The sequence below is a fragment of the Myotis davidii genome, unplaced genomic scaffold, assembly GCF_000327345.1.
Source record: "Myotis davidii unplaced genomic scaffold, ASM32734v1 scaffold135, whole genome shotgun sequence".
Classification (NCBI taxonomy): domain Eukaryota; kingdom Metazoa; phylum Chordata; class Mammalia; order Chiroptera; family Vespertilionidae; genus Myotis; species Myotis davidii.
Genome location: NW_006289813.1, coordinates 3,829,692 through 3,854,413, shown reverse-complemented (window position 1 = coordinate 3,854,413; position 24,722 = coordinate 3,829,692). Strand labels below are relative to the sequence as shown.

Genomic DNA, 24,722 nt, shown 5'->3' with positions numbered 1-24,722 from the left:
TTGCTAGGGACTTGCCCGGCACTTGCTCTCTACCTCTATTTGTTATCTTTCTTCTATCATTGACAGTCCCTCTAGGTTGTGGGCTGCTTGCCTGTGTTCCTGAGAAGCATCTACGGTACCAGTCTATAGAGTGTGTTTTCTTTAGTGAATTACCGGTATGTTTACCGGTAATAAACTTGCACTGTTTTATGTATATGTTTGATTACATACAGCCTTGTGACAGTTTTCCTGCATGTCATAAGCATTTGAATATAAATTAAAATGTTAAAATCAAATCTGATATTGTTTTACCTTTTATTTGGTGTGTGGAAGGTGTGCGGAAGAGGGGGTAGTCTTATACGGGGAGTATATAACAAACTCTGTATTTTGAGTGGAAATGTTAGGGGGTCGTCTTATACGCCCAGTCGTCTTATACACCGGCAAATACGGTAATAAAAGCATAATATGCTAATTAAACTGGACATCCTTCCGGATGACCTTCCAGATGAAGTCAGGGCTGTGAGGGCTGAGGCAGAGGCTGTCGCAGCGGCAGGGGCCAAGCCTCTGGCATGATTTTCGTGCATCGGACCTCTAGTTTTACATAAATGCCTTGTGTTTTCCCTTTTGTGTTTGTGTCTTTGTGTTCTTCTCCTTGCCTGAAGTGTCCTATCCCACTTCTGATATCAAAGTTATGTTTATTTTCATAGCCTAAAATACAGTCTTTTCTAAATGTCTTTTCCACTTTTTCATAATCTTTTCTTTTTCTGGTCTAACCTTTGCCTTGTGATCCTTACATTTTCTTTTTAAAAACATTTTTGCTTTATTGTATAAGAACCCTGACTTTGTTGTCATTGTGTACTACTAAAACACATTATCCCCTTTTCTTTCTGCCTTTTTGTGTGGAGTTCCAGGCTGTGAGCTCCTTGATGGTAAACTTTGTGTCATTTTTGAGTGAGAGTGTGTTGGAGTAGAAATAGCATGGATTTAAGGTCATACAAACTTACGTTGGCACTTCACTTTCTACTGGTACTTGGTGATCTTGGATAACGGTCTCTCTGAGCCTCAATTTTTCTCTTTGTAACATGGAAATAATATGTACTATTTAGAGTAGTGAAATTAGGCTATGTATATCCTTACATTGATATATTATACAATCTTGGAAAAGTTTTTGAAAGTTAAATGTCTTAAAGTAAACAATATGCTCTATGTTATAATTTGTATTTTATTCTCAGAGAGCTAAAGAATATCAAACAATCTCTAATATGACCATAACTGTTATACAGAAGCTGCCACCCTCATGCTTAAGCAATCTAGTTCAGCTTTCCAGGGTAGGAAGCCATATGCGCAGTATGACTAGCCTAGTGCCTTTTCAGAGCCTTCCCAGAGGGTCTTAAGCACTACCTTGAGCAGCCTGGAGAGCACAAGTAGACACCTGTACAGCATGACTCATCCGCAGCCTGTTCTCCACATAGAAGTGTGTCGTGGCACGCTGTGCAGTCTTTGGCCTACAGAATTTAGCTGTTTTGTCTGTGTATATAATGGAGCCATTGTTAAATTCATCTTGAGAAAATAGAACAACAAAAATCATTGAAATTTACTGGCATAGAGGAAAGAAAATGTCTCTACAGGGCACAAGATTAATTCAAAAGAGATTCAGAATGGAAGTGTATTTTGTTTATTCTGTTTTTGAACTATTCTTTAGACTTTGAGCACCATTCAAATACATTTTATATATATATTTTTAAATTTAGCCTTGCTGTTTTAAAATGTATATAATAACCAGAAACAGAGTCTTTAACAATGACTAAGAACAATTTGCAGTTTTAGTAGTTGCATGAAATTAAATATTTCTAGAGGACTTGAAAATAATTGTTTCATTATTCATTTGCTTATCAAGTTTCTTTTTTCAGTGACTCCACAGTGTTAAGCTTTATTCCAGAACCAGTCTAACATCACAAGTTAATAATTGGTGAAGTCTGAATTGAGGCTTTACTTTATGTGAAAGGAGAAATAAGATAGAGTCCCCCCTGGTTTATGGATTAACAGTGTGGGATTACAGACACCGCTTCACCCCACTCATTTATTCGTGACAAGGCGCCTCTCCCACGTGGGTTCACTTTCCTTCATTATTTATTTCAGTATCTTTCTACTACCTGATAAAAATCTCTTTTAGAATAATAGAATTTTATAGCTCAAAGGGATCTAGTCCAACTTCCTTTCTTTATAGATGGGGAAACTAAGACTCTGGTTAAGTGACTTTCCAGACTGACTCATTTCCTTTTTGATAGGATTGCATGATAGGGGGGTGCCATAATGACACATCTTGAGTTCAGGAAAGCACATTGTCAGAGTCTCTCATATTCTTGTGGACAGCATGAGGAAATGTGATCCGAGAGATAGTACAGTTAGATGGATTTATAGCTGATTGAATACTTCTGCCCAAAGAGTGCTTTGTTGTCAATCTGTGCCTGATTATTTGAACTAGTCAGTTGAAATATAATAGGCGCACATGTAAATTCTATACTTGAGTTTAATGAAATCAGCTGAATAGGTATAAGACTTAATAGCCTGTAAGCCCTGGTTGAATTATTAAGAGAGTAAGGTCTCTGGAATAAGGAATTTAACATTCTTTGCATTTTTGCTCACAGTTGCAGCATTTTGTTCAGTTCTGAACACATTTAATAAGGATGTTGACAAACTAGCTGCATCCAGAGGCTAAGAGGGTCGTGAGAAGGATGGGGATGATACCAGAAACCATCTCACAATGGGGAATGCTTGAGGAACGCGATAGACTTTGGAGAAGTAAAAACTAAGTGAAAATGTAATCCTAGGCTTCACGTATTTGAAAGGTTTTTGTCTGGCAGATGCCTTCCTTCATATTGCTTTCTTAAATAATAGCTTTATTCAATTGTCTGTATTGGTTTAAAGTTTATTCTTGAATCTTTGTGTATAATTTAAATTCAAATGTCATAAAATATTTTCAAATGAAAGCTTATAATCAGACAAATCATTTTTATGAGGCAAATTAAATGGTAGATTTCATTATAAAAGAATCTCAATAACTAGATTTTAAAATAGTGATTAAATTGTTCCACATTTACAATAGTGATGCATATAATATTTCTTTTACTTCACGATGTTCACATTTTTACTCCAAATGCAGTTATAAAAAGGCTTTTTTTTCTCACCCAGAAAAAGTTATATTGATAGAGAAATAGCTTTCAGAAGGGAGCGGAGGAAATGAGGAGTAGGAATAGAGTACTGTAGCACTGTGCCTGGCACAAAGTATATATTTAATAGTAGGAGTAATTGCTATTTTACAGTTCTATTTATATCTTCCTATGACTTGTTTCTCTACTAAAATATAAGATTATTGAACACATGAACTTTGAACGTAAAGCATTTATTAAGCATTTGGTCATTGATGAATGTTGTCATACTTGAGAGGCTCTTCCCTTTTGTGTTTTCTGCTTGTTGAATAGTATCTCATGGGTGCACTCATCTGGTTGCTTGGGCACATTTAAAAAGTGGTTCTAGCCGAAACCGGTTTGGCTCAGTGGATAGAGCGTCGGCCTGCGGACTGGGGGGTTCCAGGTTCGATTCCGGTCAAGGGCATGTACCTGGGTTGCGGGCACATCCCCAGTAGATGTGCAGGAGGCAGCTGATCGATGTTTCTCTCTCATTGATGTTTCCAACTCTCTATCTCTCTCCCTTCCTCTTTGTAAAAAATCAATAAAATATATATTTTTTTAAGAAAAGTGGTTCTATGCAATGTAAAGAATATACTTGGAGGATAATAGTACATTTATTTTAAATTACTCATGATTTATCTTCTGTGTTTTAATATCTGGGTCAAATTAATTAGTTTAGCTGTATGTAAATCTTATGATGGTTCAGTGTTTAGAAATAGTAACCAATAAACTTATTTTCAAGGATATGTCACTTTTTGAAAGAAAAGATGTTTCTAAAATAATATTTTCACCCAATTTAGTAAGGTTCTCATTTATAAAGCTTGAGTTTATACTGACATTTTCAGGAACACATTTCTTTTGCTGACCACATTTATCGGTACTAAATTTTATGTAAATTTGTTCACTTGTCCTTTTGGAAGACTGTTCCCTCCTCTCCCCCCCCTCACCCCCCCACCTCACACACACTCATGATTTTATCATGCATTCCTTTCTAGAGCATGAAGGGGAAAAGCAAAAGTAGTCACGACTTGCTTAAGGATGATCCACACCTCAGTTCTGTTCCAGTTGTTGAGAGGTTGGTATGGTACTAGTGTGATTCTAAGTTCTCATTTTCTGGCTTAGATAATGCATAGCTTCCTTTGTGAGTAAGCAGTTGTTTCTCATATGTCAATTTTTTTTCCAACCCAGCCAAAAAGCTAAAGCATTTTGACAATGGAGGTAGTAGAGCTTCTCGCTTATGGAGAACAGCACTATAGTCACTTTCACTCCTCTTGCTATCTACTTCTGTTGAACTTATTAAATTTAAAATTGTCACTTTTAAATCTTGGGATTGTTTGAAGACTAGGGAAACTGCTTTAACACTTTTATGTTTAATTCAAAGTTGCTTTGCTAACTTTTTCCTTGGAGCATTTTTGTCTCAGTTGGTATGTTGGGTAAAAAAAATCAGAATTCAAGGGTTTTGTGAAAGTCACCACATTTGGGGCCAATCCATTGAGTATTATTTCTTATATATTAAAGGTGTTAACAGAAAATTATCTTACTATCTTTGTTGCTTCTCTTTGAGAAGGGAAGATATCTTGTAGTTACATATAATTGCATGTGAAATATTGGGCCAGTGTCTTAAAGGGGGACTAAAATACTATACCAAGTTAGCTCAGTTTCAAAAATTCTGTTTCAAAACAGTATTTTCTTAATATCATTGTATTTGAAGGATTTGACTTCATGAACCAGAATATGTCAAGCCAATGAGATAAATTGTTTTCTGCAGCCCTTTGTTCATAAAAATAGCATTGTTGATTTTTGTTTTGCAATTTTTCTTTTAACTCTATTGATTTTGGGTATGTGTTGATGGAGCATACCTCTTATTCTATTTATTAAAAAATGGCTCCTTTTTAGTATGTTTCTAGTTACTCTAGAATGCCATTCTGAAATTCTATGTTGAAATAAGTTTTTGAAGTATTAATCCAACAAAATATTCTAAATTTTTGGGTTATTGAATAATTTTATTACTTCCATTTTGAAGCTAAAATTTACTTGTTTCCCTTATTTTTTTTTTGTAGTGAAAAGGATGATGCAGCAGGAGATTTAGATGATGTGAGTATCTATATATATGAAGAATTAATATGCAAATTAGGTCGGTACGCCGTAAAGGTCACGACCAGCTCAGGAGGAGGGGCTGGGTGCAGCCCAAGCCTGAGAGAACAACACACAGGAGCGCCACTCCGAACCTCTGCAGTATGGCTGAGGGCAGGCCCCCAGCAGACACACACAGGGGTGCTTGCTCTGAGCTTCCACGGCGCAGCTGGAGGAAGGCCCCCAGCGGACACACATAGGGGTGCATGCTCCAAGCCACCACAGCCAGACTGCGGCTAGACTGCGCCCATAGGGAGCGGGCCTAAACCATCAGTAGGACATCCCCTGAGGGCTCCCAGACTGTGAGAGGGGGCAGGCTGGGCTGAGGGAACCCCCCCCCCCATCCAGTGCACTAATTTCATGCACCGGGCCTCTAGTTTTATTATAAATATAGTTTCAACAATTTACAGAAAATTCAAAATTTTTATAAAAAATTAAATTGTTTTTCTTAAAAGGTTAAATACAGGGTGTCCAAAACAAATGTATACACACTTTAACAACTGATAGCTCAATTGATGTTTCTTACTTTTCAGATTTAATCCATCAGAATTAATAATTATTCAAAATGTGTATATATTTTTGGGGATACTCTGTATATTACTTTTATAATTATGCATATCAAATTTTGAAAAAATATGAAAGATTTTAAAAAAATATTTTTGCTATTATAATATTTTCTTCCAAATGTATGTCTACATGTGTGTGGAATCTTATATATTAATTTCTAGACTGTTTTTTCTCCCTATGATATAACTTGAATCATCAAAATTCAGATGTTATTTTATTTTATTATGTTAAAAGTTGAAATGTTGATGCATGGCTATCCTATATGATGTATGGGAAATACTTGGATCAGTCATTTATAGCAGTATCCCTTCTTTATACACACATTTCAGAAGATTTTCTTTCATGACTGTAGGTATCTTTTTAGTTATACTGGCGTAAAGCTGATAAAAGAGAAGGCAGTTTCCTTTATATATAAGAGATCAAGTTTTTCAAGTCATCTATTTGTCACTTTATGTAAAACCCATTGATCTGTGCATCTTATAATTCAGTAGGAAGTACACAGCTTTCTATGCATGAATACTATTGCCACAGTCAGAAGAGAGGGTTCTTTCTGATTATGGAGGGTAGAGAAAGAATGAATATCTAACCTGTTCAAGAAAATCTTCCTGGAAGAGATGATTGTGTTGTGTCTTATAGAAGAATTAGGAGTTAACTAGATCAAAAAGATGGTGAAGGTTCCCCTAGCTCAGAGAATAGCATATGCTAAAGCACAGTGACAAAGAGAGATTATCCTTTCTAACAAAGAGGGGATATGCTAATTAACCCTCACGCAAAATATGGCGGCGCCCTCAGCCAATAAGGAGGGAATATGCTAATTGACTGTCCTGCCCTCAAATATGGCAGTGCCCACAGCCAATAAGGAGGAAATATGCTAATTGACTGCTGCGCCCTCAAATATGGCAATGCCCACAGCCACAAGATGGCGGTGCCCAATCCCCTCAGCCCCACTCTGCATGCCTGCCTCCAGAGTTCCCCAGTCCCCTCAGCCCCCCAGCCACCTAGGGCCAGCTTGAGGCGCAGACAATCCTCGGATGGCAGCTGCCCAGCCACCCAGGGCTGTCCTGAGGCTCAGGTAACCAGGGCCAGCCGAGGCTTGCGCTGTCGGGAGTGGCAGCAGCAGAGGTGTGATGGGGCGTCTCCTTCCCCTGATCACCAGGTTGCCTCCTGCCCCTGAGGGCTCCCAGACTGTGAGAGGAGGCAGTCTGGGCTGAGGGACCCCCCACCTCCAGTGCATGAATTTTCATGCACCGGGCCTCTAGTATCTTATATAGGAAGCACAAGCTGAGATTAAAGTTTGAGAAGGAACTGGCCTTTTGTAAGGAGCAGTGAGGATGAGTGTTGAAGGTAGAAGAAACTACACATACAAAAGGCTCTGAAGCAGGAGAGAGTTTGGTATGGAAGACCTAGGTCAATGGTTATCAACTTCTAGGGCTAAAGAATGTCTTAAACATCTTATTGAAAACATTCACAATTTCTGTTTCTCAAGATTTGGTTTGGAAAGACTGGGATAAGGGCTAGGATTTTATATTTTTTAACAAACAATCCAGGTTATATAGTTTGAGGACCATTGCTCCAAGAGTCTACAACCTCAAGTTAAGAATCTTACCTCACTGTGACTCAGCTGATCAAAAAAAACAATAGAAAAAAATCCCCTTGAAATAGCATCTTTCTTATCCTCCTTTCTTTCCTCCCTCCCTTCCTCCTTCTTTTTCTCTCTACTCCTCTCTCTGTTGATGCTGGAAACTATTCTGGAAGTTGAAGATATAGCAGTAGGCAAAATGGTCCAGAATATTAGCTCTCATAGAATGCTTCCTCTAATTATGGGAGCAAGACAATAAACACATAATTAAGTAAAATGTAGGTTAGATGAGTGATAAATGCTTTGGGGGGGAAAAGGGAGGGAGAATAGCGTACTAGAGGTGGGTAGGTGGTTCTGCCATTTTAATAGGGTGATCAAAATAAGTGTCACTGAGAGGGTAACATAGCAGAGATCTGAGATGAAAGAGCAAGCAATGCAGATAAATGGAATAAGGATGTTTCAGGCTGGAGAGAAATAACTCCAAAATTGGCTAGTGTGGCTGAGATGGAGCTGTATGACATCAAGTCAGGGAGGTACAGATTTGAGTAGGGTCTTGAGTGAGTTGGAGATCCACTGAAGGGTTGTGAGAAGAGGAGTAATTGCTGTGACAGATTATAGGAAGAAATCTCAGCTGACCCATCTCTACCTCTTCTACTTGATCCCTGGTTGAGGTCAGCATGCTGGCGATACAGAAGGAGCACAGTTTACTGCATAGAGGGGCTGGGTGTGAATTGAGAAAACAGCCCTGACTGGGTTATCTCACACTTACATAGCTCACCCTGAGCAGAACTCAGGGGTATTCTCACCTGTAGCAGATTCTTCATTCAGCCTTTGCTAATTCAAAACCCAACAAAAAGAAAAACAAACCTGGCTCGAGATGCAATGAAGGGTCTGGAAGTGAAAGGGGAGATGGAATGCCCAGCACATACTCCATTTCAATTTCTACAGGATGAAGAATTTGAGGGTGCAGAGAATGATGAAAACATTGATGGTGATGAGAAGAACCTGATGAGAGAAAGAATTGCAAAAAAGTTAAAAAAGGACCCAAATGCAAGTGTTAAATCAGCTGGAGAGGGAGAAGGGGAGAAGAAATCAGTTAGCCGCAGGTAAGTTGCTTATTGTGCTTCTAGGTATCAGAGTATTTGTCTTTTTATACTTCAATTTAAATTAAGATTGAGTCCACTGTTCAATTTACTGTTTAAAATGCTATTTCATAATGCTTGATATATGTACTAGTTGTGCTATATTAGCCCATTTGGAAACGTAAAAGAAAATAGGCCAGTTTTAAAGTAATTATAGCAATGAATCAAATTCCACTTCATTTTTCTCTGATCTCATCTTTAAAATCCTCTATATAATTTGTTATATATGAGCAAGCAATATTTTAGCTAGATAGGGAAGGTTGTGTTTGTTTAATATCAATGAGAGCAGCAGAATAATTGTGTAGAATGAAAAGAGATGTCTTCAGATTCAGGTGAGTAAAATTTGTCAAAACTGGTTAAGGAAAATGTGTGGGCATGAAGCATTTTTAAGTACCTTTTCAAGTCTGATTTATGCCATATACCCCTCCTAATCTCTATAGTATTATAAAAAAATTTCAGCAAATGCCTGATAAAGAGTTGTTGAACTTTGTGACTCACATTTTATTCTCCTGAAATTCAACTTAATTGAAAAATTCTCCTTTGTGATTCTATTATTACAACTTTATGGTATATGTTTTAAATAATATTGCTTTAAAAAGTAATACTATTTGTTTTTTTTGGATAGTTTACATTTGGGGATAACATAGGTGTAACTACATATAAACAACATTTTTTGTGGTTGTTTCTCACCCTCTTATAAAAAAAACTTTAAAAAAGTATTCCCATGTTATCATTGCTTAGCTCCCTTAATTTTTTTCTTTATGTAACTAGAAAAGTAATTTTCAAAAATTTTCACTGATGTTACAACCTTTTGCATTCAAAAATGGTACTTAGCAGTTACTTTAAATATCTTTTCTTTTTCCAGCAACATTCACCTGACAAGTAATCACTGTTGAGTAATTTAATATAGTAGATTAACTTTGGCCCAGTAATAACTGAAGATTTTGGTGATTATGGTTATTAATAAATGGAGTTGATGAGCCTCTCATCACCTTTCTTTTAGTCAAATCATGAATATAGTGAAGAATCCTTTATTTCTCTCTCTCATTCAAAACAGATTTTCTGCTTTTTAAGAACTATGAGTTAGGTTTGTAATGTGACAAAAAAATATTTTTAATTTTAATAAATAAAACATATTTGCTGTTTAAATGTTTCCTTAAGTTTTCAACTTTATCTTGTGGGCCTTAATACAATTTCAAATACTTATGTACCCTCTAATTAATAGAACTTATAATTTAGCAAAGTTGAAGTTTCTGTAAGAACTAAAGAAAGCTTATTTAACAAAATTGGCCCTAATAAACACCAAACATCTAGTTGTAAGTGTTCTCTTTCCCAAATTTTCAATATTCACATCTTCTCTCCCTCCTTCATCCTGTTTCTCTCCTACCTACAAAGGAAAATAAAAGAAAAATAAGATCAGGAGAAAGTACTAATTTCTTAGGGAAAACACAGTTTTTCACTCTTTTTTTAATACATTTCCATAAGTATCTAATTGCCATTTATTTTAAGAACAGAAAATTTCCAAAATCATTACTGCTTTTGGTCAGTTATACTAGCTTCACTATACAGTGGGGCCTTGACTTACGAGTGTCCTGACTAACGAGTTTTTCGAGATAACGAGCCGTCTCTCGGCCCATTTTTTGCTTTGAGTTGCAAGCTAAAATTCGGGTTACGAGCCAGCTTCAGATACCCCACTGCTAGTTGGCACAGCAAACATCACAGTGAATGCCACAACATCAGCCCAGCATCACGTGTCTCACTCGTTCACTTTTTGATTTGACATACGAGTAATTTGAGTTATGAGGTCGGTCACAGAACTAATTAAACTTGTAAGTCAAGGCCCCACTGTAGTTTAAGTCTCAAGTGAGTTTTATGTTAAAAAAAAAAAAAGAAAACCTCTAAGAGTCTTAAGAGATTGTAAGGTGGTAAAAGGATATTTATATTTAAAGGAAAATGACTGTTCAGTCTAAGTTGAATTATAATGGAAATAGCTGCCAGCCAGCTAGGACATTAGTGTAAAATTATTATCTACTAGAGGCCTGGTGCATGGATTCGTGCACTGGGGGGAGTGTGTGGCCTGCGGGGATCAGCCGCTGTGGGAGCGCTGCTCATCCTGGTCAGCCGAGTGGCGCTCCCACTGTGGGAGCCCACTGACCACCAGGGGGCAGCTTCTGTGTTGAGCGTCTGCCCCTAGTGGTCAGTGCGCATCATAGCAACTGGTTGACCAGTTGTTCTGGTTGTTCCGCTGTTTGGTTCCTGGGTTTTTATATATATAGTTAGATTTAAAACTCAGTGATTTTGCTATATACAAACTTTTCATCTGGATGTGCCTGAAGTATTCTATTATCCTTTGGTCAGTTTCTTTTTCAAGCAGGAGGGATCAGGGACTAGACTAGTCTACCAGCCCTTTCAGCAAAGAGCCACTTGGTATTGCTTTTATTGGTAAAGAAACATCTAGAATCTGTTAAAGCTGCTTATCACTTTGTATATTAAACCTACAGCAGGTTTGCTGAGTACTTAATATTTAAGCTGGGGAATGGTACTTAGCAATGTAATTTTCAACAAATTTATAGAGAGTACAATCTTTTCTTAATAATCTATTCTCAGCAATGTCTCCAGTTGTTCCATTGAAAAGTACTCAGGAGTTCGAGAGAAATAAGTCCAAAGTTCTTCCTACCTCCTCTCCGTTCTTTTTTCTCATTGCATTTATTCTGACTTCTTTAGGATTTTGGTCCCTTGCCGCCTCCCTTTTCTAAACGCATCAGTCTCACTCTCTTTCTTATTCAGCCCACCTTCTCTAAGCCTATATCTTGAGTACTGGATGTTGATGAGCAAAAGCACACAGCCAAGTACAAGCCCAGCCTTAGCTGTGCCTGCAATACCTCTTTATTCCCCACTTCCCATGGTGCTTACTTCAACCCCAGCCTCACTCTCATCAGGTCACCTGGCAGCCTGTTCTGTGAACTAGGAGTACCTTCTTCAACTCATTCTTTTCTCTTAAAACCCTTATGCTTTTCAGACCTTACGGTTTAAAGGTAGACGAATCCCTCTGTCCTTTCAAAATGATCCCATTCTCTTTCCTTTGGCTTCAGTTTTCTCTCTTCCCTGGTTTCTTTCCTTAGGCTCGTGATTAAGCATCTTCCAGCATTCAAGAGTAAAAAGAAAATCATTCCATTTTATGTCCTGTTTCCACCTTCTTACTTTGCACTTATTTCTAAATACATATCATTGAGCTTTCTCCTCATCACTCCACTAAAACTCCTCTCACTAAAGCCACTTAACTGACAAATGTAATGGCTGCTTTCCAGTTTTCGTTTTTCTTGGTGTTTGTGCTGTGGATTTGACATTTTTTTTATCTGTCCTTTCAAAACCAATCTTCCTCAAGAACTGAATTCTTAAAATGTAATCTGTGGGCCAATAGTATTAATATCACTTGGGGAGTTTTTAGAAATGCTGAGTCACAGGCCCCAGCCCACACTTTCCAAATCAGAATTTGCATTTTAACAGGATCCCAGGTGATTTGTGTGTCTATTCAAGTTTGAGAAGCACTCCTCTAACATACTAATTTTTATCCCTGCTGCTACTAGACTACTAGACTGATTCAAGTTTATAAAATCTTGACTCCAAGATCAGCAACTTGTAGGCACGTTCTCTGACTCCCAGGGCATCTCTATTGCACCTTTCTCCACTTCTGTGATAGTTAGTATGACATTAGGTTACACTTTCCCCCTCTTCCTGTACTTGTATTGTAATTTTCTTAAAGGCAGAGCTTGTGTCCCTTTATGTTTTATTTCTGTGGTCAAACATCATAGGTACCTAAATACTTGTATGAATGAATGAACAAAAAATGAGTGAATCCTTTATTGACAAATCAGTTTCTCTTCCAGATCTTGTAAGTAACTTGCTTGTATATATCACGTGGGATTTGTTGGTTTGCCTATCCCTTGGCTGAGACTGAGCTCCTTCAGAGACTCTTATTTATCTTTACATCCTCTGAGTCATATGCATATAGTAATTGGTCATTAAAGTGTGTGTACTGAGTGGATGAGTAAATGAATGAATACAGTTGTGATTCATTAGAGGAATGCTTTTCACTGGGCACTGCACATTAGATTCACTAAGTTTCACTCCTGACTGGACATTAGATTCTTATTAGGTTAACATTAGATGCCTGGGCCTCACTCCCACAGTTTCTGTCATTTTATCTGCAGTGAAGCCTGGGCACATCTTTTTTTTTTTACTTTTTAACTTTTAATTGAAGTATCATATACATACGGAATGTATTTATAAGTTATATTTCATAGTATATATATCATAAACTTATACGGCTTGCTAAATTTTTATAAGCCAAATACACCCATATACCCACCAAATACACCCATATATCCATCCAGATCAAGAAGCAAAACTGCTATTACCTGGAAGTCTCCCTCTTGCACTATTCTGGTTACTTCCTTCCTCATCTTCTAATAATAGTAAACATTTTTCTAACTTCTAAAAACATACATTAATTTAGGACAATAATTCTTTATACTAGTAAAAGCACTCTAGATAGTCTACTGTGTACCCAGAGTTAGAATCCTAGTCCCCACCAAACATACACTCCCTTGGTTATTTCTGAGGCATAGAATAACATAAAAGTAGATTTTAAAAATTCTAGTGTTACCTCAGATCTTTTTTGTAGTCTAACAGGGATAAGACATTTATATCAACTAAAGTGAATTTCGATCTTTGAAAAGATAAGGGCCAATATAGGAAATCAAGTAACTTTAGAACCGTGGTCAGCAAACTGTGGCTCACGAGCCACATGTGGTTCTTTGACCCCTTGAGTGTTGCTCTCCCTAAGCCTTAGGAGTACCCTAATGAAGTTAATAACAATGTACCTACCTATATAGTTTAAGTTTAAAAAATTTGGCTCTCAAAAGAAATTTCAATCGTTGTATTGTTGATATTTGGCTTTGTGGACTAATGAGTTTGGTGACCACTGCTTTAGAAGAAGGAAAATATGATATTTGAGTATTCCTAGTGTTTTTAAAAGATGTGTACTGGTAAGTATTTAAATCAGTCTCCTTAAACCTTTTCTGTATATTTGGATTACTTGAGAACAGGTGATCAGAATTTTTGGTGTGGGATCATAGACATTTTAAAAAGAACCCAAGTTATTCTGATGTGCACTCAATGTTAATTGAAAGTTGGGGGAAATTGGAGTTTGTATTTGGAAAGTCCTATTTTAAACTTAGTGTAAAGAATCCTTTTCTTGCCTGTAGGTGGAGCTCAGCTGCTGTAAGTTAACCATGTAAACCAAATTGAGTTGTCTGCCCTACTTGTTTTTTGCATATGTGTATTGATTAATAATAAATGGCCAGTGAGCCTGGCTGGCATGGCTCAGGTGGTTGAACATCGACCTATGAACCAGGAGGTCATGGTTCGATTCCTGGTCAGGGCACATGCCTGGGTTGTGGGCTGGGCCAGTTGGGGAGAAACATATTATCATTGATGTTTTTATCTCTCTCTCCCTCTCCCTTCTTCTGGGAAATCAATAAGAATATATTTTTAAAAATGAAATAAATGGCCAGTGAAATCAGATGTAACAGACAGTCAGAAATCAGTGGTTTGTTGTGATTTTTACAGTCATTATGGAAATTCTCTTTTACTGTATTATTTCTATCATTGGTAATTTTATTGTGATTTCTCTTCTAAATTATTTTCATCAAATTGAAATATAAGTCAAAGAAATCTTGACACATACCATCATATCTCAATTATTAAAGCTTTGATAGTAATCGTTCAGGGTTCATTAGAGTGGTATTAGTTTTAGAGTTGAAACAGTTACTGTGGCACTACTCCTTTTTCATAAACCAGCTCTTTTATTTGGTAAAGTTAAGTAGGATTTATGTTTTACTCATGAGCTGTATTAGGTTGACTGAATATGAAATATCTTACTGTAATGAAAGCATCAGGAATTTAGATATGAATATTGCAGTTGAGGTTAAAGGTCTTATGAGTTGGAGTGAACTTTAAATTGTGGAGCGAGGGATAATAGTCATGAACACCCCAAGAGGCCTGGGCGAACACCCACATGAGCCATTGCTAGTTTTAGTCTCTCACATCTCCATTTGTTAGGATTTCTTATGGAACTGCGAACCTCCCTGCTTCTTCCCAGTATTTCTAGCCTTCTCAAAAACATTAATAACCTTTCTCTTAGCTTTTGGGAATTTTTGGGTTTTAATATACTTCGTGTTCTGGTTTCTCTTACTTAATGATTAGACTTAGGAAGTACAGAGTTGTCTTTGTACATAAACTCTGTTTGCTTTAGCAAATTCATAAAGATAGTACAACATTTAAATTTCAGAAATTTAAAGATAGTACACATTTTATAGTGATTGTAAAAATTCTAAGAGAACCAATAGACACAGACAGTAGGGAGATAAGGACTTGTGCTTGGGGGAGGAGGTGGCGGGGGAGAGGCCAGTGGGGGAAAAGGAGACTCATGTAATACTTTAAACAATAAAGAATATAAAAAAAATCTAAAAGATTACGATAACAGGATGGAAATTCACAAATATTCTAACAATCCTATTAAAACCATTGGAATCTTTATCTCTAAGTTAGTGATGGCGAACCTTTTGAGCTCGGTGTGTCAGCATTTTGAAAAACCCTAACTTAACTCTGGTGCCGTGTCACATATAGAAATTTTTTGATATTTGCAACCATAGTAAAACAAAGATGTATATTTTTGATATTTATTTTATATATTTAAATGCCATTTAACAAAGAAAAATCAACCAAAAAAAATGAGTTTGCGTGTCACTTCTGACACGCATGTCATAGGTTCGCCATCACTGCTCTAAGAAGTCCCCTCTTCATCTCATCAGAACATTTACAAGGAGTAAAATCGAACAGCTCGAGCATTTCTGCTTTCTTTCTCCTTCCTTGCCTCAGGTGTACTTAAGCAAACAGTAAAAGGGAGTAAGGAAAAGAAACAGCAATCTACATACTAGGTCATTGGTCTCTGAATAAAGAAAATTACATTAATTATTTCTTTGGTATGGAGTAGTAGTGTTCCAGATGTTGTATTTTCATGACATATTTGGGTTTAACAGTACATCTGAAGCTTTGGAGCAGTCCTAATTTTAATTAAGCTTGCACTTAGTAGCACTTGTTTTTCAGTTTTTATATGTTCTTTCCTGTCCAATCGTTCTATTCTCAAACATATGTTACTCTTGTTGTGAGTCATTGTGCAGGAACTGCTGTGTGCCAGACAGTACTAGGCTCCAGGGACGTGAAAGTAAAGGAGAAAGGGCTTCTGTCTGCAAACTTTCATAATACAGTGTAAGAGTAAGAACTAATAAACAATTAACTACAATTCAAAATGGAAGTGTGTGCAAAGAATTATGGAATCTAGGTAGACAATATATATTTCAGGAAAAACTCAAAATACCAGCTTAAAAGGGTTGAACATAAAATTGCCATTTTTGTAGGTCAAGAAAAGTAAAATATCAACAATTTTGTAAGTTTCACCCCAATGCTAGTAAGATAAACACTTTTTTTTTTGGAGCCATTCTTTAAAAGAAATAACATTTTAGCATTAAGTTAAATCCTTTAATATTGCATAATCTCCGAATATAGATTAATGGTTGTTTTATTACTTTTACCTGTTAGGTGTAAAATTTTGGAACAGTAGCAATTATAATATAAACCATACCATCATTTGGCATTTCTGGCAAGCTTTCATTTTCCTTCTGTTTGCATCTTTATAGCAAGAATTTTGGATATTCTGGACAAAACCATGCCTTTGGCTATTTGAAATAAAATGCCACTTAAAAATGTCCAGTTAATTCATTGAGAACCTTAATCCATATCCAAGGAATCACCTATGAAATAAAACAAAACAAAAAATTCTTGAATTTCAGTTATATGCTTCAGAAATATGACAACCCTACTGTTTTTCCAATTAGATTTTGTAGGGCAGACAGGATGCAGTGAAATGCACATGTGGGGAGATTCTCCTGGCCCAGTGAAAAGGGGTACTTGCATCTCTTTAGAATGTGTTGATTTGTGTTACCCTTCAGTTATATTCTATTGCTCTTGCAGTATCATTTGTTTATAGGGAATGGAACTGTACTTTTGACATGTAGTATTGAGATTATGTGTAGAAAAACATTCTTTAAGTATTCAGCATTTGAGGAAGTGTTTTCTCTCTACCCTGGAACATATATAATCACATTGGAATGTTTTGAAATGTTCATTGCTTTTCTGCCTTTCTTGTCTTCCTAATGAATTAATTCACCTGTAGATTAAATGGGCAAGTATAAGTTGGATAAAATGAAGAAGAAAAGGGCCACCCAAGACACAAAGTTCTTTGTTTAGCACCACATTAAAAGCACATGAAATTACACAGGCCACACTCTATAAAACAAGAACTATTCAAATGACCTAGAGACAGATTTTAAAAATTGGTTGATTTCTACCCCACCCCCACCTCCCACATCCTCCCCTGCCTTCCCTCTGAGGTTTGACAGTGTTTAATGCTTCTATGTCTCTTGGTCTATTTTTGTTTGTCAGTTGATATGCTTTTGTTCTATTTTGTTAGCCTTACTGAATCTTTGTCTTTATTTTAGCTTGTCTTTTACTTTGAAGAGGAATCTCATAGAATTCATTAAAGTTCTTTCCTACCTTTTTGCCAATTTTGATATGTTAGTAATATTTGATCTCTCCTCGCTCCTTGGTCTTTATTATTTAGGTATATCGTGTATATCAGTTTATTCAATATATGTTACATTAATATTGATTTCAAAGTGTTTACTATTTAATTGCACTTATGAGAGTGTTAAACCTTAAATACGATTTCCATTATACTTTGAAGTATATCCATAGCTTCCTAGACGTTTAATGTAATTTTATATTTAATTTATTTTTCTTCTATTCACTTAATTTTTTTAAAAAAAAGATCCTTAATACATTTTCCTGGTACTGCTAATTACCAATGTTGTTATGGCAACTTACTCTGATTTCTGTTTTAAATTTTATGATATTGATTTAGCTGCTTCTTTAAAGAACTCTCTAGTTTAAATAGTCTTGTTTATTATATGATAATGGGTAGGTTTCTGTGCCTACTGAAAAGCATTTTTCTTATGGTCAAAGGCAGATATTAATTGGCATATGAGTTTAAGTACTGAATTTTTTTTAAAATTTGTATTTTCAATTTGTTCTAGAAATTCATTAGATCAAAAGTATATATGTACTCAACAAATAGGAAGTTAGAATTATTCTCTAATGTATATTTGATTTTCTTGATTCTATGAAAAAGAATGTTTTCTTAACTTTGTAAGTTACATAATGACTTCATGGCAATTTCTTCTTCTTTTTAGATAAGTATTTACCTTTTTAGTTTTATTAATCATTACAAATTAATAGAAAATTCCCCGATATGCTTATTTGTTCACAATATTGACAGTAACTTGAAATTCCTTAAAGAGAGGGCTGTTTAAGGGAGTTAAAAAGAAAACCCTTGGCTTGGCTTCAAAGAATTTAGAAAGATATCTTGTAGGCATCAAAGACGAATGTTGCAATTGTATTTTGTATCCTGCTGCTATTCGGTAAGATGCCGTTTTAGGTGCAGGTTGTATGTACTTGCTCAGTCCCCAGAAAAAGAGATTTGTGGCTGACCAGTGAGAGTACATTTGGTGTGATAGGAGGTGGGAATGTCTAACCCTGATGCTGCCGGAGAGGAGCCTAGAGATTGAAGGCTAGGATAATATAGCAAAGTCATTCACCACCCTTAATTTTTCGGCTTTATGCTCATTATTATCAGGATTTATCAGTATTCCAGTGAAGTTTTAAAAATCATGTTTTATTCCTTTTATTGTTTTATACTATGCTATGTAGGATGGAAAGAATGTTGGAACAAAATGTGTTTGCATTTTAGTAGACATCGAAAGGCCTTTGCACATAGTTTTTGTAGCAAATTAATTAGCGATGAAAATACCTGTTACTTAATTGTTGCAGAAGACACTGATCACCCTATTCTAGGGAAGTCAAGTGAGAGGGTCCCTTCTCTTGGCCAAACTAGCCAACAATTTTCAGTAGGAAGAAAGGGACTCACACTTAACACTTGTTATAGTACTTAAGCACAGTCTGCAACAAAAATTAAGCACCTATGACCCTGAGACGGGTTAACAGCCTAAGGATAGTTGACTTGCAGCATCACTGCTTTGAGTTTTGGTGTTATGGCCGTAATACGGAAGGTTTCAACTACCTTAATTCCTGGAATTAGATGGAGCCTTTTACGATGTCCAGGAGCTCCTACTCACTCAAAATACTTTTCATAAAACACTGATTAAATACTGTTTATTCCAACAAAAAAGCATAAAAATCACTTGTGTGAGAGAAAATTAATTTGCTTGTTCTTTTTAAAAGTTTTAAAAACATTTTAAGAATGTAAGTTCATGTTGTATATTGTATGTATCTTTGAATTATTCTTTTTAAAAACACTGTAACTGCTGAGGCTTAGTATTAATCAACACCTGGCACCTACACCAGGTTAAAACAAAATGCAAACATTAAAACCTCCTAGGAAGCTATAAGTCGGACTTGGAAGTAGAGCATACCAAAGGGATTCACCTCATCTGACTCTTGAAGGTGAAAAGCTCCCAGTTCCCTGGCGCAGCAGGCCCCTCGCCTTAGTGTATTATTGCGTGCTGCCACGTTCTCTTCTGCTTCACATTCGCCAGGTTCTGCTTAAGTTAGCCTTTTTGTTGTTACAGTCCCTCCTGTGATATGTATGATACCTTCAACTAGAGGGGTGATTTAAGTATATGGTGTTTACCAAAATCCAGAGATTACATGCTTATTAAATCTTAAACAGAAAAGAAAAGATGGCTAAAGAATAATGGAACAGAATACAGAGCCCAGAAATAGACTTACACAAATATCATCAACTAATTTTTGATAAAAGTGCAAACGTAATTTGATTGAGAAATGATAGTCACTTCAATAAATGGTGCTAAAACAATTGGAGGTCTTTATGCAAAAACAAACAAAAAAATATGAACTTTAACACATACCTCTGACTTTATACAAAAATTAAGTCAAAAACTACTAAGCTTCTGAAAGAAAACACATGAGAAAATCTGTATGGACCAAGGTTTTATAGATTTTTAGGCACACAAAAAAACCCCACATGAAAGTCACTGATAAATTGGATTTCATCAAAATTTAAAAATTTTGCCCTGGTCTGGTGGCTCAATTGGTTGGAGCATCGTCTGTACACCAAAAGGTGTGGGTTCGATTCCTAGTCAGGGCAATACTTAGATTGGGGTTCAGTTCCCATTGGGCACTTATGGGTGTCAGCTGATTGATGCTTCTCTCCTTCTCTCTCCCTTCTCGTGCTCTAAAAATCAATAGAAACATCTCCAGTGAGGACTAAAAAGAAAACATTTTAAAACTTTGGCTCTGCAAAAGATGCTGTTAAAGGGATGAAAAGACAAGCTGTAGACTCGGAAGCATTATTTGCCAATCCCACATCTGATAAAAAACTTGTACCCGGAATATATAAAGGACTCTATTGTTTAAAACTCAGCAATATAACAAACAAACCAGTTTAAAAATTGGACAAAGGGCCCTAGCTGGTTTGGCTTAGTGGATAGATCATCAGCCTGTGGACTTAAGGGTCCTGGGTTGGATTCCGGTCAAGGGCACATACCCGGGTTGCTGGCTCCATACCCAGTAGGGGACATGCAGCAGGCAGCCAATCAATGATTCTCTCTCATTATTGATGTTTCTCTCTCCCTCTCCCTTCCTCTCTGAAATCAATAAAAAATATATTTTAAAAATATTGGACAAAAGATCTGAACATATATTTCACCAAAGGTATATATAAGGCAAACAATATATGAAAATAGTTTATATGTACATTCTAACTGAGATGGATGACTATTATAAGCAAAAAGGAACTTAAAAATTTCTTTGTTCACAATACATGTAGTGAATAAGGAGCTAGAAAAAAAAGGTAAAACCTTACTTCTTTTTAAATCTGGAATTTAATTATTTCTACCTATAGGGAACATAGAGCTTAGTTTCTAATGCTGGCTCTTAGTTTTGTATTTTACATAAAATCCCGAAGTTGCCTACTAAAGCATAGAAGAGTACCATTACAAGAGTAAGGGAAAAATGGTGAAGCTAAGGGCGTTCCAGTCTTCCCTTAATTGTATTTGCAAAGTTTAACTTATTCAGGATTACTCTCCAAGAAATGGACAATCTAAGATTTAAGCTCAGATACATTTGACTTACATGCCATATTATACCTCCCCTGAGATGCGGCATAAAGAATGAGATATTAGAATGATGGACCAAGGATGCAGATAGTTTATGCAAGGGGATAGGTGAGAGTTTGATATCCTAATAACTGAGGGAACTTGTGTACATATGGACACACATCTGTAGGAATTATGGTATAAAGTATTAGAGAAGTAGACTGGGGCCAAATCAAGATGGGCCTTGTATTGGCATATTGAGAAACTGGACTTTGACCTTTAGATGGTGGAGAACAATATAAAGGTTTAAAATTGGAAAGTGACGTGATTAGGTTTTTGTCTTAGAGGGCTCACTGTGGTAGTAATGTGGAAAATAAATTGGAGGTAGCCAAGGCTATAGGTTGAGGAGACTAACTAGGAGATTGCTTTAATGGGCCAAGTCCAGACAAGACATTATGAAAGCCTCAATTAAGACAGTGTTTTGTTTCTTGGGTAATTTGCATTCAAAAAACATTTCTTTTCAAACATCTACAATATGCATGTAGTGAATCCTGTATAATAAAAGGCTAATATGCAAATTGTCCCCTTGATCGGGAGTTCAACCAGGAGTTTGACCAGGGGCAGGGTAGGTTGGCCAACCACCTGCAGCCCCTCCCCCCAGCCAGCCTGGCCCAATCAGCCCTTATCGGGGTGGGCCAGTGGACCCCACCCATGCAGGAATTCATGCACTGGGCCTCTAGTATAAAGATAAAGAAATATAATATTCTTGCCCACATCTCAACTGAGGCAGATAGATAGACATCTGTACTCACAATGAACTCTATATAGAACAGAGGTTCAGAGAAAATATTGCAACTTCTGGAGGAGAGAGAGATTAATTTTGATTTTAGGGATCAGGAAGTCTGCATGTACATATACTAGATAGCATTAATACTAGGCCTTGAAGAAGAGTTAGAGTTTGAATAATAGGAAGTGGGTGGGAAAGGGAATTTCCAGTAGAGGAAACTGAGAAAAGTGCAGCGTGTATTTGAAGAACAATTTGTTATGATCAGAAGAGAGGATGTAGTTGGAAATAAAACTGGAAAGATAGGTTGGGACCAGATTATTGAGGTCCTTATCAGAATACTGAAGGCAAACAAAACTCATTTTGCTTGATTTATTTGTTAATTCAAGTGTACAGCTAAACATAGATCAACAATTTTTTTCAATTAGAGTAAATTTGAGAGATTCAAGGTTGGGTGAATATTGGATTTCTACATTTTTTGGCGGGGAGTAATACAAGTAGAAAGGTTTGGTGAGATTACTATATTAGATGATTATGTTTATTTTACTTTTTATCATTTGAAAATGAATACCAAATCCCTATAGTAAATAAGGTGGTAGTTTATGGAAGAGGAATGAATCTACCTAGTGGCAAGATGAAAACAAATTTTATTTCTAGCACTATGCTAAAAATGTTATTTGTATAATGAATCTTTTTTAAAATATATTTTTATTTACTTCTGATAAGAAGGGAGAGAGAGATACAGATAGAATCATCAATGATGAGAGAAAGTCATTGATCAACAGTCACCAGCATGCTTCCTACTGGGGATTGAGCCCATAACCTGTGCATGTTCCCTAAACCAGAATCCTGGTCCTCCTGGTTCATAGGTCCACACTCAACCACTGAGCCACTCCAGCCAGGTTGTGTAATGAATCTTACTCAAATTTAATGACAACTGTGATCTATGAAGACTCAGATTCTGATCCCAGCATCATTTACTCTAAATGAGATCTGAACAAATCAACATTTCTGAACCTGTTTCCTCATCTCAACAGGGATGTGGTCAGGCTAAATGAAATACCATAATTGTTAAACTACTTTTAAAACATGATGCCACTGATGGCCTATGATTATAGAGCTTAAATCCGTTGATGCTGCATAATGCAACATTTTCATTTAACAACCATAGAAGAACTCACTTTTTGATACTCCCTTTCAACAATGGCATATTTTAAAAAAATGAAAAATTAATTTGTCAGGAAATTAACAATAATTATTATCAATAGGATTTATGGCAACCAGAGTAGTCTTTAAGGGGATGTATATGTTTAAGGATATGACACCAATGAAGCAGAAGAGATGAACTCCATCCATAGGGACATTTTGGAGAAATGAGCCAAGCTCACCTAGAAAGAAAAGTAGTCACTGCTGTCCTTCATAAACATTCTGGTTCTCTCACCTCCTACACCCCTCTCTTGAATACGGAGAATGTGCTTTGTATAGATGTGAATATTGCTAAAATCATGCTCCTATAAAACATGAACACGTGAAATTACTTAAGACAGTAATACATTAAAAAGTTCCAAATGGCATAGACAGACTGAGTACTCTAAATACGTAGGAAATTCCAAGTAAAATGTTAAGTCAGATGAGGTTAATTGGTATTCCTGAAGGTGTGTGTTAAGGCAGGTTAATTCTGCCAACAGCCAGAACCTCAAGTGGAATATGTAGATTACAAGAGAATTCTGCTAGTAAAAGAAATAGTCTCTTCTAAATTAATAGGCATGCTAATTTGTTATATTTTAATTAAATTGTTAATTACCATTTTTATTTCATTTTGAATATTTATAAAAATGGAAGCATTATTTTTTGGAACATCCTGTTTATAATAAAAATGTAACTTCATAAAACAAAAATAGCATGTGTCTACAAATGTGATTATGGACATGTTCACTTAAGGAAACAAATTTAAAAGATAAATTTCTAATTTTAGCTCATGTAGGCAACTGTTTTACTTTAGAAAGATAAATGTCCTGCTGTAAATTCACTGATGACATTTATTGCTCAGGAAAGCATGTTGTTTTATTTTTTCCTTCAATGTGTTTTTTAATATAGCACTTAAAATCTTACTAAACAAAACAAACATAAAATGTCACTTTTTAAAATGAAGTACTAGTAATAAAGTTTTCCTGTCTACTCTTAACATTGTGATTCTGCTTGAATATTTACAATATTAGAATTTTGGTATGCTAAGAGTTTTAAGATACAGCTTAAGTGTTTTAAGATAGGTTTTTAAAGGTTTTTTTCCCCCCAAAATTTACTCGATAAACGAAGTATTTTTATGGATTGACATGATTTGATTTTCTGCATTTGATGAGATGATTGGTAAACAGGCTACTGAAAACAGTTGTGTAGATTGTGACCAGAAAAAAGGGGGCTTAGTCAGAAAGTGTGACCTGGAGTTCCACTCCAAGCCAAGTGCATTGGTGAAGGGCCTCATTAGTCTCAAAGAATGGGTGCCTTTTTCTAATCTTTCAGCCAAGAAAAAATGTATTTATATCCTTGGAGGTTCCCACAGCGGGGGTGCCTTTTCTAATTCACATAAAGGCACTTCATGTGCTAAGCCTGTGGGTAAATTTAGAAGTAAAAGAGGATGAGCAGGTAGATACGGTGGTCTGTTTGCCAGTGGTTACTGTGGCACAAAGGCCTAGGTGTGGCAGGTTTTAGTGACATAAGGCAACTTAGAGACAGTGTATTACAGTAGGAAGAGCTCTGGGAAGGGGTTTTAAAAGCCAGGGTTCCAGTCCTTGTACAGGTTTTTTCCCCAGCTGTTTGGCTTAGGTATTCTTTTTTGAAAATGAAAGGTTTGAACTACCTTCCATCTTCAAGGTTACATCCACCACAATTTATATGGAAAGTTTTATCCAGAGCGTGGTAAGCAGTGAGAAGTTGGAGCTGGGAATTTTCCAAATTAGCACACCTTTGATGTCATTAGAAGACCCTGAGATGTCTCTTTAAGTGACCTTAAAAGGCATACGGGAGGAGGAGTCTGGCCGCTGGGCTCTGGGATCCCTCCGCGCCCGCCGTGGGGTCTGACCTCCCCTGAGTGGC

The 24,722-nt window shown here is 36.4% G+C and overlaps 1 protein-coding gene across 2 annotated transcripts in view; it reads left to right on the top strand.

Moving 5' to 3' along the window:
- Positions 1-24,722, top strand: part of CWC27 (CWC27 spliceosome associated protein homolog) — a 198,341-nt gene that overhangs the window by 25,803 nt on the left and 147,816 nt on the right. For both annotated transcript variants that reach the window (XM_015563070.1, XM_006762421.2), the window contains exons 8-10: positions 4,166-4,245; positions 5,231-5,264; positions 8,398-8,555. In XM_015563070.1, coding sequence (XP_015418556.1) covers positions 4,166-4,245; positions 5,231-5,264; positions 8,398-8,555 — 272 coding nt within the window. The remainder of the gene's footprint in view (positions 1-4,165; positions 4,246-5,230; positions 5,265-8,397; positions 8,556-24,722) is intronic.